Source organism: Gambusia affinis, linkage group LG18, assembly GCF_019740435.1.
Source record: "Gambusia affinis linkage group LG18, SWU_Gaff_1.0, whole genome shotgun sequence".
Classification (NCBI taxonomy): domain Eukaryota; kingdom Metazoa; phylum Chordata; class Actinopteri; order Cyprinodontiformes; family Poeciliidae; genus Gambusia; species Gambusia affinis.
Genome location: NC_057885.1, coordinates 3,442,382 through 3,459,377, shown reverse-complemented (window position 1 = coordinate 3,459,377; position 16,996 = coordinate 3,442,382). Strand labels below are relative to the sequence as shown.

The following is a 16,996-nucleotide window of genomic DNA, read 5'->3' as shown; positions in this document are numbered from 1 at the left end:
TTTTTAAATTTTTTTTAACTAAACTGAAACACACAGAATTCCACCCCACATCTACATGTTAAGGCTGTCAAAGTCAGTGATGTCAGTAACTTTGAAACGACATCACTGACTGTGACATCACTGACTGTGACATCACTGACTGTGACGTCACTGGCTGTTACGTCACTGGCTGTTACGTCACTGATTGTTACGTCACTGACTGTTACGTCACTGACTGTTACGTCACTGGCTGTGACATCACTGACTGTTACGTCACTGACTGTGATGTCACTGACTGTGACATCACTGACTGTTACGTCAATGTCTGTGACATCACTGTCTGTGACGTCACTGGCTGTGGCGTTACTACTTTCTTTTGTAATTTTATTTCCTCTGTGGGTTTTGGGGAGCGACCGCCATCTCTATGGCAACAGTTAGCAGCTGTGACACAAATGAAACAATGGAGGGAGGAGGCAGATCCGCAACTTGTTGCTGGAAGAATTGGCAAAGCTCACTGTCATTTTCACAAGTGGCCGAGGGTTGTTGTCAACAGCTGCTGAAAGTAACTAAATAAGTAACTTTTAATCTAACTTGGTTACTTTCCAAATCAATTATTCAGTGATCTAACTAAATTACTTTTTCAAGGAGTAATCAGTAATCCGACTAAAGTTACTTTTTCAAAGTAACTGGTTGTGTTCTTTTGCAGTTTAACCTTTTTACACAAAGTGAACTCTGTTCTCACTGGTTGTCATTCTTCCAGGATTGTCATGTCATCCAGCTGTATAGTAGGAGTGACAGAGGCCTGCTCACCGACTGTGGAGCCACTTAAGGAAAGAGAAGAGAGATGAACCAAACTTAGAGCGGTCAGATGGACAGAAACCAGTGAGCAGTTAGGTGACAAGTTAGGTGACAGCTGGTCTCTGATATGCTGTGTGAAGCTGCATCATCTCATGATGCTGTGCTCAACCTCGCAGAGTGTTTGGGTGTGTGCTCCAACAGTTTCATGCTAGGGCTCAAATAAGAAGCCCCTTTGCTTCTCTGCCAGACTCCATCAAAGTGTTTGCTGCTAACTGTCTAACCAATGGGATGATGATGACTATGAGTGTGTGTTTCCTTCCATTACTGTCTCTCCTGCTTTTCCATCAGTGGGCAGTGTGTCTGTCTTCATAAACTTCACTACTAGGTTGCTTTGAAGTCTTTGGGAAGAAAGTCTTGTACAATATCAGTGTGAAGGTTCTGAATCTACTCTCTGTGGTAGAGCTGCGGGTGATCAGGTGGACTGAGTTGTTTACTACTATCCACAATTTCAGTGGCTTTTTTAACAAAAGTGTTTCTCTGTACGTTGTGCTTTCTGTGTGAAATATAACCTTTTACATTTGAAAAATGTAAAATGAAAAACATTATACATGCATTCAATTTGGTTTTTGAGTAAGGTGTAGCTGGTTTTGTCATTCCTTTTGACCCAACTTCCTTCATCTTGCTAAAAATCTCTTTCCTCCCTCTCTCTCTCTGTGTGTGGGCATGTGGGTGTGTATGTTCACAGTAGTGAAGAGTAGGAGTGACTGAGAGCTGCGCAGTTACTCAGCGGCTGTAGCCAGTTGAATGTTCCTGCTGGAACTATTCAGGAGGAGGAAGAGAGACGAAACAGAGCTCTGAGCTGAGAGGACGAAACCAGCAAGTAGTCAGGCGACGAGCTGGTTGAGAGGAAATCTGCTGGAAAACAAGGTCAGTTTGATTTGATGACAGGTTGATGTCTTAGTGGGGGGGGGGGTTCTTCTAAGATCAACAGTAAGAGCTTTTTAAAGACTTCCCCTCAAATGGTGGCTCTCACAGGCTGCGTCCTAAACTTTTATTGACAAGTGCTGCTGATTATAAGTGAAAATCAGAGAGAGGTCAAACAGGTGACATTTTAACTAAAAATGTCTTGCATGTAGAGTTTGGAGCTGACCGGGGAAGAGCTTTCTCTGAGTCCCTGAAGCAGGAAATACTACCCATGTTCATAAAACAGAAATATAAAATATTAGTGAGGCCTCGGACCTCACCATATTGTCAGCGCCAATATTCAGGTGTTATAAAGAGGAATGTTAAAAGGGCTCCAATTTCAATTTATTTGTTAAAGCAAAGAATTAGCATGTTTCTTTATATTTTACTCATATGCTCACTTGCATTTATGTGTGTGCATGTGTGTGTGTTTATTATAAAACATTATTTGCAACAAAGACTTAGAAACTGTATGTACTGTAAAATCGTGAGTGATGGGAAGACCAAGATGTTCTCATTAGCAGTCATGATGCCTGGGGAAAGTATCACCTTCCGTATCACACAATGCATCTCTCACTGCAAACTTTGCAAATATGTGGCTTAGACATTTGCTTAATTGTAAATTTCAAATCATTCAGATAAGCTTCCACGTCGCTGAAGCACCATTTTAAAGCGTGGCTCTGTCTTGTTTTCACATATTGGGTAGGAACATTTCCTGGAGGAATACATTTAGTTTCTCAATGAGTTCAGCATGTTCCACTTATCAAACCATGAAATCCTGTTGCAAGTAGAGATTTCCAAACTCCAGGGATTGGCTCACAGTAGTTGTTGATTAAGCAGGAACAGCTCTGTGTATTTCAGCGTGACATACACACTCATGCTTCAGTTTATTCTCATTTAAACTGTATTTATTTTTATTTAAATACTTTAAATAATAATTCAAAGAAAACAACCAATCTGAAAATGTGTTTTTATTTATTTATTTTTTTTTTTACTAACGTTTGCAGTTTTAAAAAACATACTTATTGTTGACTTTGGGCAAAAATAAGAACCAGTCTTTAGTTTAGCTGAGGAGTAGGAGTGATGTATGATGACCATGAAGTCAGGGCAGTGAGGGATTTTTACTCCTGTGACTGTATGACAAACATACTCTGTTTATGTTTGGTCATCAAATGAATGGACAGCTGGGGTAGAAAACATGGGGAAGGATTAAGCAAGATCTGCAGCTGGAGGTGAATCTTCATAGAGGCTGACGGCAGCACTGGTTAAAACCACGGTCAGGGAGAAGGAGCTATTTGTAAACAGTTTGGACAAACCTGATTAGAAATGTCCTTATCTGGAGACTGAACATGTTTTTCCAACACTGAAGTATTTCAGAGACACGTTGCAGCTGTTTCTCACCAATAACAGGAAAATACCTCTCCAGATGCCCTGAAATGATTTTTTAAATTTATTTTTTTAACATTTGGATAACTCTACCATGAAAATTTTACTGGTTACACTTTTTCCCATTTTTTATTTTTTTAAAATTTTTTTTTTGCAGTCACTTTATTTGTGACACACAACATATTTTTTCCAAATAAAAGCATTTTGAAATCAAACACCAAACTGGTTTTCTTACAGCAAATCGCAGAAACCAGGAAATCACCACAAACTGCAGACATTTCTCACCATCTTCTGAGATGGAGAACATTTCTGTAAATAATTTTGTTTCACAGCTGCTTAAAAAATGAAACTGTCCTTAAATTCATCATGTGTGAATCACATTTCTTCTTCTTTCCGAACATCACTAGTTTGTTTTCTGTATGTACATCTTCAGATGGAGGTCTACACGGTCACCGTGGCAACTGGGACATCAGAGTACTCAGGCACCAACAACTACATCTTCATGACGCTTATAGGGGAAGAAGGGGAAAGTGAGCGCACCCTGCTGGACAACCCTGGACTTGATTTCTGTCGAGGATCAGTGAGTGTGTGAAATTGAATGGTGGCAATCTGTCCCATGATGAAGACACTGCATCTTTCCATTTCTGTAAGAGCAAGGCTGGGTTGTATCTGCAGAGACCCCTATAAGCACAAACTAATGCTCCAGTTAGATTTTTATTCATGCACTGGCTGCATGAGTGAAAAATGTTGCTTTGGTCGAAAAACATTTTTCTGCAATCATACAAAAATGTCCCCTCAAATTAAAATAATCATAATGATCATAATTATCTTAATAATCCTAATAACAATAATCAGCATTATCATGAGAATGCACACATGAATAACTGCCCAAGTCCTACTGAAATGTTAAAATGTTACAGACTGTTTCCCTTTTCTTTCCATTCGTCATCAGGTGGACCAGTACAAGGTGACCAGCAAGGAGCCTTTAGGGTCCCTCTTACTGGTTCGACTGGAGAAAGAAAAGTATTTTGTTGAAGACAACTGGTTCTGTCGTTATGTGACAGTGGAACCTCCAGGAGAAAAACGACTTTTGACATTCCCATGTTACCGCTGGCTTGTAGGAAATGCCAGGGTGGAAATAAGAGAAGGAACAGGTAGGAGGAAATTCAGCATTAAACTACCAAGACTCAACTTCAACTGAGTTAAGATGATGTACATTTAAAGAATTGAAAGTGAATGCTGCTTGCATGCTGACTTGACATGTTCCTTCACATACCTAGTGTCACTCTGACATCTATGTGACCCATATGTTTGATTATTGAATGATCCAAACCACTTGGTTACACACAGTTCACTCTGAGAGATGAACGTTAAAACCACACTCCCCGATTTGGAAGGTACATGTTCTGATTTTGGGAATAAAGAAGGAGACGGCAAAGAACAACAGTTTTATTGACACATGCTGCTAAATCCATATGTTCATCTGGCCTCACAGAACACGTCTGATTTCTTCTCTGCATTCACAGCACAGACCCTGGTGGATGACTCCTCAGCAAAGTTGCTGCAACACAGGAAGGCGGAGTTGCAAGAGAGACAAAATACCTTCAGGTCCCACAAATACAATGAAGCAATGAAGAATTATTTCTTATCCCATCGCTGTGATTTAAAGTTGGTCTGTGTTTGTCAGGTGGGTAACGTGGGCCACTGGGATTCCTAGATGTGTTGATGCCAAAACAGAAACTGACTTACCCCAAGATGTTCGCTTCGACAACGAGAAGAGAAGTGATTTTGAACATTCATTGCAATATGCGTGAGTGACACACACACACACACACACGCATGCACAAAAACACACACAGATTTGTATTTCTATAAATTTTAGGACTTTGTATCGACTTCTATTCGTCTCTTTAAACATAACTCTTGGTGTTGGTGATAAATTTTTAGACAAACTGATGGGAGAGAGAGGATGCAGTTGACAAATGCAAACCCAGACATTTTCCCAAACCTAAAGGATGTTACGTTGGAGATTATTTCTATTTCTAAACAAAACCTTTCAGACTTTTCCTCCCCAGCAGAGGACAGGTCATCCTTGATACCGGCGTAAGTGACAATAAATGTGAAAATGGGTCTTCTTCCTTAGCTTGCTTGAGCTGTCCCTGAAGAAGCTGGCCATCACTTTTGGGAAATCATGGAGTGACCTGGATGACTTCAAACGCATCTTCTGGAAACTGAGGAGCCCAATAGCTGGTAACCAAACGTATATTATATATAAGGATCTATTATAGCTGACAGCAAAACATTTTTAGGTTTTATTCTCAATAAATAATTTAGTCAGAAGTGTCAACAAGTCCTTCATGAGGGATTCTAAAGAAAGAAAGAGAGCAATATGTCAACTAAGCAGCGAAAAGGAAAAAAATCGGAATTCTAATTTCAGAACTACACACATTACAAATAAATTACCTAATTGTTCATAATGAGAAAGTGCGCTGTGTTGTGATAATATGCAGTAATGCAGAAATGGGTTTTTTCCCACCTGCAGTTTAATCACAACGGCTGCTTTGATACAACATAATTCAACTCATTTTAACTTTATTTGACTTTATGAATATGGCACCAGTTCACAACGTGCATCATTTCAACACACTTTTCACGTGAAACAAGTTGAACTCAAATCCATCCATCTTTCCCAGCGCAGCCCCTGTTCACTGCAGACGCTGCACCTATCAACCGGCTGATCTCTGGCTCCATTTTTCCCTCACTCTTGAAAAAGATCCCGAGATACTTAATCAGCTGCTTCTATGCATTTAGATTATTAAAGCCTCTGATTAGAACGCCTCCTGGTCAAAATTTCCTGGGTACTTCCAACTGGAAGAAGACCTGGGCACAGACCCTCACGCTCTCTGGAGAGTGTACATAACATTTCTGGACTTTAAGTAGATGTCTAATGGAGAATATCACTGGGCAGAGAGTTTAACCGTTGGACACAACCCTTCACAACCTAATCTCAGATTAGCAGATGACAGGAGATTGATTCCCCCGAATTCCCACCACACAGAGGCAGAAGAATGGCAGTGGTGGTCAATTTTGAATAATTTTTTTTTTTTTTTTTTGTTAAAGTTAATTTTAAAGACATGTATTTTTCAGGTTATGTACCTCTTGCTGGAATTATTTGTCCAAGCAGAACAGGAAGTGACATTGTGAAAAAGACCTGGAGTAGGGTTTGTAGAAAATAAAGTTATTCAATTCACATGAATTTACAAATTATTTAACATTCTAACAGATGTTAGCTGTAGCTCATAGACGGCATCTTAAACTAATGTTTGCTGCTTTTTTAAAAAGAACAATAAAGCAGATCGGATCGAGTTGAGTTACTTTTTTGATATTTAAAAACTGTATTTAGTAATGCAAACATGGATGTCGTGATTTAAGAGTACTGCATGGATCACTGGAAGGAGGACTGGCTCTTCGGCTACCAGTGTTTGAACGGCAGCAACCCAAGAATGATCAGGAAGTGTTCGGTTCTGCCAGGAAACTTCCCCGTCACATCAGATATGGTCCAGAGCTCAATGCCAGCAAAAACCAACCTGGACAAAGAACTCAAGGTGGAGGAAAAATTCAAATTCTGTTTTCACAGCAGATGCGCTTATTTATCAGATACATTTTATTTTTACATTTAAAAGGATTATTCTCTAAAGTTACACACTCTGGTCCTCTATTTCTATGCTCCTGTGTTTAATCTCTCCAGGCGGGAAACATATTCCTGCTGGACTACGCCATCATGGACGGGGTTCCTGCAAACACAATCAAGGGCAAACCTCAGTTCATCGCTGCTCCGCTCTGCCTCCTGTACCAGCATCCAGATGAAGGACTCATTCCTATTGCAATCCAAGTATTACATTTAAACTGGTTTTACTTCAAAAATGCTAAATGATGTCACTGCAAACACCGAGAATGTACTCAACTGATAAAAGGTTATTGGAGAAGTTGTCAGTATGATCCTCAGAAAACTGATGGTTGGTGGTAAAGCCTCATGTTTTTTTTTTTTTTTTTTCACGTGTAGGAGTCGTTAATGCCTTCACTCTCCTTTGCTTTGCCTTCAGCTGGAGCAGACTCCAAACCTGGACATGCCCATATTCCTGCCCAGAGACCCTCCTCTGGCCTGGCTGCTGGCCAAGATGTGGGTTCGCCACTCAGAATTCCAGGTTTTCCAGCTTCTGTCTCACCTGCTCCGGACTCACCTGGTGGTGGAGGTGTTCTGTGTCGCAACTCTTCGACAGCTGCCTGCGGTCCACCCCATATACAAGGTCAGTACTGCTTGCGGCATCCGTCACATTCTGGGCAGTTTCATACGTGTTGACAGATTTGAGCAAATTAAGTTAAGTTAAATGAAGTTTTGGAATTTGAGCCACTTAAATGTGGAATTTTCTGACAATTAATGCTATGCTGCTTACATAAGGTATATTGTTCCAAAAATGTATCCAATCATGCAGATCATATGTATATTTGGGTAGGATGAAGAGTTTAATAGTTGGAACAATGAGGTGATAGAAAAGCTGAGTCTTTTCTTTTTTTATTATTACCTGAAACCTGCCTGCCTTGTTTGATTTGATAATACTTAGCATTTTTATTTTGACACTGGTCCATGTTACTCCTTGTGTTTCTCATTTTTGCAGCTCCTGGCTCCTCATCTGCGCTACACACTGGAGATCAACTGCAGGGGGCGAACTCAGCTCATCTCTCCCAACGGCATTTTCAAACGAGTATACCGCTACATTATTCTCTAGAAATGCCAACGACACCAAGAGCAACAGTCTTTTTATGGTAACACTTTATTTGAAAGGGTGTGCATAAGAGCGACATGACACTGTCATAAACATGACATAGCATCTCTTATGACGATGAAGGAGTCTTCATGAATGTTTGTGACTTTTGTCATGAAGTGTCATTCGGTAAATAATGACACTTCCAATGCAAAGTTGCACTAAAATGTGAATTAAAAGTCCAATAAAAGTATCAACTTTACGTTAAAAGTGTAATTATTTACCGAATGACACTTTGACAATAGTTGTAAACATTCATGAACACTAATTCATCTTCATGTCAGGTGTTCTGTCGTGTTCATGACAGTGTCATGTCAGTCTGATGCACACCCCTTCAAATAAAGTGCTACCCTTTTTATAGATATTATGTGAAAATATCAAAAATGTTTAAGCTCTCCCTCTGTAGCATCGGTTGCAGTCTGAGGCTGGTGGTGACTGTCGTCCTGTTGGTGGACAGGTTGTGTCTACAGGCGGTGATGGCCTCCTGATTCTTGCCCAGAGGGAATTCAAGGTGTTGACATATCGCTCCCTTCAGCCACACTTTGACTTCACTGATAGAGGGGTGTTTCAGGTCCCCAACTATTTCTACAGAGAAAATTCCCTGATGCTGTGGGAAGCCATTCATGGGTACCTTTATCTTTGTACATCTGACTTTTCATCTTTAGTTTTCCTTTATTAGAAAATGTAAGATTTAGTCTCACCATGTACCTCAAACCAGTCCTGTTTGCGGTATATGATCTCTCAATTCTGTAGAATGATGTAGAACCAAAGTTCGATATGATTTTTACAGTGTTAACTCACTATGTTGTCTAAGCCTCCTATTCTCCACCTGGAGAGTCATACAGAACACCACTCTTTAGTTTCTTATAGGTGCATAATAAATAACTGCAGGTCTCTGCTTAGTTTCGTCTCAGATATGGTGAGTCTGTACTACCACACAGACCAGAATGTGGAGGAGGACCCGGAGCTGCAAGCCTGGATCAAAGACATAACAGAGGAAGGCTTCACTGAACTTCCCAACTTTGGTAAGTCATTCTTAGTGATTCTTTATGGAAAAAGTTGTGTTTATTTATGTTGGAAACATGCCAACGAGTGTCCAATGATCAAGCTTTTACTCTTTTGGCTTGGCCAGTTCATGTCTGTAAAAGTGTCAGCAAGCAAGAGAAAGAGGGATGTCTGGGTTGTCAAGGCAACAGGTCTAACACCTGTTGGACAGAAGAACAGGCAGAAATCAGAGCAAGGCTCTAAAGTTTGCTTCCCCATGTTGTTCCACTTCTAGTGACGTCCATCCAACCATCCATTCTAACTTTCCTCTAAAAAGATCTACTTGTCTTGGTACCATGTGCTCCATACATCCATACCTATATCCATACATACATATTAGTGTATGTGTCAGGATGCAGGGAGGTTAATGCCTAACTCCAGCTGCCAGTGAGTGAGACAAGGCAACACAGAAACACAGAAAACAACCATTCATTCATGCCCTCAGACCAAAGAGTGTTTACTACCAGTCTGCCAGACCATCAGGTGTGAAAACACTCCAAAAGTCCTAAAGCTCAATAAATGATTTCATGAGAGAGGTTTTTGTTTTTGTCAACGGAGAGGTGAAGAGTTGATGAAGTATTACAGAATTTTTTTTTTTGTCCTCTTTGTTGTGTTAATTTTTTTTTTTTTTTTAGGTCTGTCAAATAAACTCTGCAGCAAAGAGGAACTGTCCACTGTACTGGCTGTGGTCATCTTCACGAGCACAGCTCAGCATGCCGCAACTAACAATGGACAGGTACCAACAAGTAATTCACACTAAAAGCTCTGAAATGACCAAACCAACTAAATTACAGCTTTGAAATGTCTTGCTGATGGATTAAACCCGAAGGGGGCGCTGTTCTGTCCACAGTCTCCACTCCAACCAGTGTTTTGTTGTTTTTAGTTTGACTGGTGTGCCTGGGTTCCCAACACCCCATGCACCATGAGACTCCCCCCACCGTCAGATAAAGATGCTGTTACCATGGAAATGATCATGGCCTCCCTTCCTGATGTGGGCCAGTCCTGTGTGCAGATGGCGATCACATGGCATCTGGGACGAGCGCAGCCAGACGCAGTGAGTCTGTGATTTTACTCATCATACAGTCAGGAGGAAAAAATGAGGACACCCTTTGAGATTCTGTATGAGCTTTTAATTTAAATTACAACACCACTAAAGAACATAAGAGGAATACGAAATCTAAACAGAAGAGAGGAAAGTTTTCTGTCCGATGCCATTTTAAAAGCTTCATTTCCTCATTATTTCACTTAAAATGACATGTTGCATTGCATAAGGTGCAAATCATTAATTTAGTGCATTTAAAAGTCAGACATTTGGCTGGGTTCGCTCTACTCTGTGGAAGTCAGGTGATGATCCAACGAGCTGACCGAAACCAGAGGAGATTTGAGCTCTTCATGGGTTTGGTTTGGGAAGGTCTTAAGAACATTTTAAATCAGTATAAAAATGTAAATATTGACTCCATGAGGATTTCAAAAAGTTTTGGCTAATCATTGAAAGAGCTGATTTACTTATAAGGCAAACTTCATTTTTCTAATGTTTTATGCTTTGGTTACCCGCTGAACAAATTTTTGTCAGACCATGATTTCTTGGTTAATGTCAAGTTGTCATAACAAAGACATTTTGAATAATGTCAACTTTGTATTAAAAGTGTCATGATTTACCGAATGACATTTGTGACAACAGTCATAAATATTCATGAAGACGTACTCATGTTCATGACAGGTGTCATGTTTATGACAGGTGTTATGTTTATGACAGGTGTCATGTTTATGACAGGTGTTATGTTTATGACAGGTGTCATGTTTATGACAGGTGTTATGTTTATGACAGGTGTCATGTTTATGACAGGTGTTATGTTTATGACAGGTGTTATGTCATGTTTATGACAGGTGTTATGTTTATGACAGGTGTCATGTCATGTTTATAACAGTGTCATGACAGTCTTACTCACAACCCGTTAAATGAAGTGTTACTCTAATGGTTCAGTCCACGGTGGTCACATTATTGATGATTAACAGGTGTCTTTACTGTTTTATCCTGTATTCAGTGAAATGAAACCACTTCTTTTTAACTGCTTGCTGTTTGTTTTTGCCCAGATTCCTTTGGGCCAGTACACACAGGAACTCTTCACCGAGTCTCTGGCCCTGGAACTGATTGAAACGTTCCGGATGAAGCTGAAGGAGATCGAGAAACAGATCCTGGATCAGAATGCAGGACTGGACCTCCAGTACCTCGTCCTTCTGCCCAGCCGCATAGAAAACAGCATCACCATATAGAAACACATTCGATGTCTATTCTTTGTCTATCTTGAGCAGTGTTTGATTTCTTTTGAAACTTTGAAGAAAAAGGAACCAGACTGTCTGTCTGATGCAGTAAAGGATGGTGATGGATTTCATCAAACATGGCGATAGGTTTATTTAATCCAAAAAATCTAAGCTTTATGCTAAGCTGTTAGCATGATTAGGTGAGTGGTTCTATTAAAACTGTTGCAACATTTTTAAAGAATCCATAATTATGAACCAAGAAACGATGCTGTGTTTGGGTGATAACCAAGCAAAGCATACATGAGAAGGCTTGACATGGCTGGTATTTTTACAATGTTCTGGGAATAACTTACATGTTTCTCTGGCGTCTGACAGTTTATCAAAACAGGGAACAAAGGCGACCAAACATATTCAATCATATTCAATATGTTATGTGTTCCAATGAGTAAAACTACCTTTTGAAAAGAATCTAAGCATGTAATCAACCTGCTTTTCGTTTAGTGCACATAAGTATATTGCAATGACTTTATTGATCTGATAAAATATTTGAATCTTAAATGTTTTCATTAAGCTATAATTAGAAAGTTGTTGTGGTTAATAAAAATAAAGGCTAAAAAACATCAGTCTGTGTGGAATTAACCTACATGATTTGCTTCACTTGATGGATTGAGCAGCTAAAATAAAGTTACATTTCAATACAGTCCTAATTTATTGAATCTCTAAAACTAGAATCAGGGATTCTTTTCAGGTTCCTGCATAGTGGAACCAGCTAAGCTTAAAACTTTCCTTTTTGATAAAGCTTATAGTTCGACTGGTTTAAGTTCTCCTGAACTATTTCTATAGTTGTGCTGCCATGGGTTAATTCTACTGAAGAACAAATCAACCACTTCTTCTGACTTTCTTCTTCTACTGCTCTCCATTTTGGCAATATTTGCTGTTATTTCAGCTGTCAACTTGTTTTGCTGCCATGATTCTAACATGGACATGCGGTTCTACACAGCAGCATGACTCTTTCACGAGCAGCTAAACGTTCCTGCTACGTTTAATGGCGTCTCTTAAAAACACGTTACGACATGTTAACAATGCGTTAAATATTTGTAACTGTTGGAAAAGGTGCAGGGGACAGAGAGCACAGATAAAGGAAATGCAGATCTATCCCACCTCACCTCTTAGCCTCCTATCTGAGTCAATCCTGCCTCTTTGGACTTAACTATGGACACCAACGCTCTACAGAGGACGACCCTGCACACAGCAGAATAATGACAATGACGTCCTGCGAATGTACACACCACATGAGAACGCCAGGGTGGTTCGGATCTCCCATTGTGGAGAAAGATGTGAGTTAATGTCATGCACTAAAATTTCATGAGTTCAGAACTCAAATTCAAAAATGCTTTTATTGATCCCAAAGGGAAATTAAATGTTGTAACTCATGAATTCACATTCTTCAAAGTGTTTTTGTAGATGCTGACGTGTGTTGGCTGTTTATCCATCTCATGTTGCCCATCAAGATGGATGGAAACTTCCTCCTCTCTCTCCTCTTCGCTCCTGTTCTGCCTCCTTTTCTGCTCCCCTGGGATTTTTAACTTCACTTGTATTATTTCAGCTTTTCCCATGTTAATCAGCTGCTGATTAGATGCTTAAACCACCCGGTTAAGCTTCATAACGAAACAGCAAAAATATGAAAAATATTGCCCAGAATCAGTCCAACTACACAGCATCCACATAAGAAGGAACAGTTGTCCAAAAAAAGGCAATTTTCCTCCAAAACGGAAGGAATGAAATTTTGAAAGAGAAAAAAAATCTCAATGAAAGTTCAGAGCTACTGCAAGACGCTGCCACTCTGAAAGGACAGAACAGACTGTGAAACATCTGGACGAAAAGGGAAAGACTGAGTGAAGAGAGGAACCAAAGAGGAATAAAAGTGTTTTCTCTCACAGGAAGCTCTGTTTGTCAGGAGTCTACTTTAAATGCCAGAGATGTGCAATGGGAGATTCTTCAACAACTGGAAGGACAAACAGGTGTCCGGTTATTTTAGGGGCGTGTGCAAAAAGCAAAGCGACGGAGCTGCCTCTGTGCACAACAGACTGGTCCCTGTGCTCACTGTGTGTCTGACTCTCATGTATTTTTTTATGTAATTTTTTCACAAGTCAAGCTTGGCGGAAAAGAGGCTGGCTGTTGGAGAAGATGAGAGCGCTGGTCTCAGACCACACCAGAGCGCTGAACGAGGAGAAACATTTCATAACTCTCCACCCATTTTGACGTAAACCAAAACGTCACCATGCCAACGTCATGAATATTGTTTTCCACTGATCCATTTAATAAATTACAGTAACCTTTTGAAAAGCTGTTTCAGCAAAGTTCACCAACTGAAACGTCATATAGATGAACTACACAAGGAACAATGTTTTCAAGCCTTTATTTCTGTTAGTTATGATGATTTTCCACTTGGAGATGAAGAGAACACATCATCATAGACAGCACATGTAAAATTAGAGCCATTCAAAATATTTCAATAGGGAAATGTGGGCTACAGAAAATAAAAGTCTGGAACCTTTTTGCTTATCTGTTTGTAAGGGTTTGTGTTGGATCTGGTGCTCAATATCTGTTGCACAAACAATGAGATATGAAAATCACAAAGATTCATTCAACCGAAGCCAGAGAGTTTACCAAGATACTGGACAAACAAACAAACAAACAAACAAACAAATAGAACAGATAAAACAGATAAATATCTCATACTTTCCAACAGCCTGCAGTTTGTGTTTGTCAGAGTAAATATGCAGAGAAGAAATCTTCAGTAAAATAAGAAGTTTTATATATTTATTCTCTTAATAACTGAGTTTTTTTGGCTAAAATAGACAAAAATCAAGCCAAACAATGGACCAAACAACCTGCTGTTTGTTTTTTTTTTGTTTGTTTTATTAATCCAAACTAATTGTTTAAATTTAGAAACAAAATGTCCATTAGTGGATGGGAAGGCATTTTGTCCAGCTTAATGAAAAAACAAAGACCACAGAGTGAGAAAAACACATCATGGATCCTGAACTGCAACAACGAAATGGTCTGTCGATAAAACACCCTGCTGTCTGCTATCGCAAGACTAAACAGCTTTTCACCAAGAGGATGACACAGAAGACATTTTCAATAAATTAGGTTTTATCCAAATCTATATAAAAAAGAAGAAGAAGAGAAAAATAAACAATCAGCCAGTTGATTCAGGCTAAATGACTAACTGGAAATATACATTTTCTGGAATCCCAGCAGAGCCTGAGATGTTCAGAAAGTGTTTCAATCGGGGCTGAAAACATTATTGTTTACAATTGTTTTTCCATGAAAGCCAAAGATTGCTTTATCCCTGCTGTCTTGTCTCTGATTTTTATTTGCTTAATTTTAGTTTAACTTTTATCTTGTGATACTTCCTCTGTCTTTTTAAATATCTGGCTTTTTTTCCCCTTTTTTTCCCCCCCAATTTCTTTTCCGTTGTTCTTGCTGTGCAGCACTTTGAATTTCCCTCTATGCAAATAAACGTGCCTTGCCTGGTGTGTTTGCTCATCTCCTGTGCATGAATGGAAAGATAGGTAAATACAGTCATATTTCTCTACGGTCTTATCTGTATCTAAAAGAGTGGTGGGGATTTTTTGGAGCTGTTATGTCCCATCAATAACCAATCTCCAGATGATTTTTGATGAAATAATTTTTTAAAATCCTCCACCAAAGGGTTAATAAAGGTGAGACCAAGACAACGTTAGATTTCTGTGATGCTTGAACTCCTTCAGTTTAAAATTCCTGCTCTCTTTAAATGTTCACACACAAACTGCAGCTTCCATAATAGTATACATATCATATCACACAAATGTAAATAACTACAAAGTTGAGCTATGTTTCAAATGTATTATTTGTGTAATTTATACCATCATCAATGTCATTTAGCAATAGACAGTATTTGTGTTAATAGCTTTGGCACTATTTCATTCAGTCTATCTACTTATCTCTCTATCCTTCAGTGTTTTTTTTTTTAATCATACGTTTTTGTGTGACAGATGGTGAAATTCTTTCTCTTCCTCGTTGTTAATCTGATCTCCCACAGTTTCCTCCACTGGGCCGTCTCCTTTTCCCATCATTCTGAGCGGCAGCAGCGGTCCAGCCTGCTGTGGGCTTCTAGTTCTCCCTGCTGGACAGCAGTGAGCTCCCACCTTGTCTTTGGTCAGAAAATATAGAAGAGCATTTAGCCACGCGTTGAAGGACGCTAGCGGCCGTGTCACCTTATAGCACATCGAAACTGTCGTCATGGTTTCACAGGAAACTTTCCCGGTGACCTTCAGCAGCAGAAAGATGGTTCTGGTCACATGGAAGGGGAAAAAACACAAAGCAAAGAGCAAGGTGATGGTGATGATGGTCCTGATGGATTTACGTCTGCGGCTCGCGTACGGAGAACGAGCTCCAAGGAAAACAGAAACCTCTTCATCCTTTTCTATCCCCCTCAACAAGCCGTTGCTTCCTCTTCCGCCTGCTGCAGAGCCACTTCTGCCTCTTCTCTCCACAGCCTTGCTGTTACTATTTCTGGGCCCTTTGCGGTATGAGGGTTGGGAATGCAGGGTCTTAAATATGGTGAGAACTACCCGAGAGTAACACCAGGCAATTATGAAAAAGGGTAAAAAAAAGCCAATTAAATGTAGAATAATCCCATAAGGTATGTAGTCAAGAAATTCTTTGTCTATGGCATCATCCCAACAGTTCTGGTATTCCTCATGGGGCAAACCCAGGCTATTATAGCTGATGTTGCCCCTTGACGATGACATGTTGTGACTCTGATTGTCCATAGTTTTACTTGCATTGGTCCACGTTCCTGCCATTCTGGTCACATAGCTTGTCTGGGCAAACCGGAAAATAGGGCAAGTCAAAGCGAACACTACGATCCACACCAACACACAAGTGTTCTTGACAGCTTTCTTGGTCTTCAGGGTGATCACTTTTATCGGGTGGCAGATACCCAGGTATCTGTGAACAGAAATGCAAGTGAGGAAGAAGATGGAGCAGTAGAGGTTGAAGTAGAAGAGGAAGCGGACCAGGCGGCACATGAAGTCCCCAAACACCCAGCGGTCATGCATTATGTAACTGGCCACAAGAAATGGCAAAGACAGTCCATACATAAAGTCTGTGGAGGCCAGGTTGACCATGTATATGAGGGAAGCATTCCAGCGCTTGGCTTGATGGAAGGAGCGGTAGAGGATGATAGAATTCAAAGTAATGCTAAACATGAAGGTAAAAGAGTAACAAATGGGGAGGAAGATGTACTTATAAGATTCATTAATACTGCAGGACGAAGCTGGAGGAGTCATGGGGGAAGTGGAAGGAGACAAGGAGCTAAGGACATCCTGGAGCATAGTGGCACTGATGTCTGGAAACTCTTCAGCTCTGGATGGGATGGGCGGGATGAAGCTAGGTTAGCTCATCTCCAGGAGTCCATCAGGAGAATTGTTTGCAGCTTTCACATCTGCACACCGTCTTGGACGTGGACGCCCATGTCAGTGAACTGTTGTTGACCTAGAAACAAAGATGGAGAATCGTCACCTTGGATCAGTTTGATGAGCGCTGTGTGTTGTGCTTCTTTCCTCCTCAACTGATGTGACAGAACTTTCCGTGTCAGCAGCAGAGCCAGTTAGCAAAAACACATGACCTGAAACGTTACTTCCACTTTTTTTTTTCCAACTAAAAATAGAGCAGTGTCGTAAAGTATC

General features: G+C 40.1%; 2 protein-coding genes across 2 annotated transcripts; one reads left to right on the top strand and one right to left on the bottom strand.

Annotated features, from left to right (window-relative positions):
• The first annotated feature begins 1,522 nt into the window (after positions 1–1,522).
• On the top strand, positions 1,523–11,951 carry alox12 (arachidonate 12-lipoxygenase). The gene is made up of 15 exons (XM_044097911.1): positions 1,523–1,704; positions 3,560–3,706; positions 4,079–4,280; positions 4,653–4,734; positions 4,814–4,936; positions 5,270–5,376; positions 6,559–6,731; positions 6,875–7,018; positions 7,230–7,433; positions 7,803–7,889; positions 8,407–8,576; positions 8,853–8,974; positions 9,629–9,729; positions 9,877–10,047; positions 11,088–11,951. Exons 2-15 carry the CDS (start codon positions 3,560–3,562, stop codon positions 11,265–11,267), a joined length of 2,013 nt encoding a protein of 670 aa, XP_043953846.1. The 5' UTR covers positions 1,523–1,704; the 3' UTR covers positions 11,268–11,951.
• A 2,284-nt stretch (positions 11,952–14,235) lies between these two features.
• si:dkey-6n21.13 (P2Y purinoceptor 3) lies at positions 14,236–16,702 on the bottom strand (the record flags this gene model as incomplete). The annotated part of the gene is made up of 1 exon (XM_044098206.1): positions 14,236–16,702. A coding segment is annotated over one exon (1,425 nt), but the record flags the coding sequence as incomplete, so codon positions are not given.
• Between the last annotated feature and the right edge of the window lie 294 nt (positions 16,703–16,996).

Coding starts and splice junctions, on each gene's coding strand:
- alox12 (XM_044097911.1), top strand. CDS start 3,560: ATGGAGGTCTACACGGTCACCGTGGCAACTGGGACATCAGAGTACTCA. Junction 6,732..6,874: donor ACCTGGACAAAGAACTCAAG/GTGGAGGAAAAA, acceptor TAATCTCTCCAG/GCGGGAAACATATTCCTGCT. Junction 7,434..7,802: donor CGGTCCACCCCATATACAAG/GTCAGTACTGCT, acceptor TCATTTTTGCAG/CTCCTGGCTCCTCATCTGCG.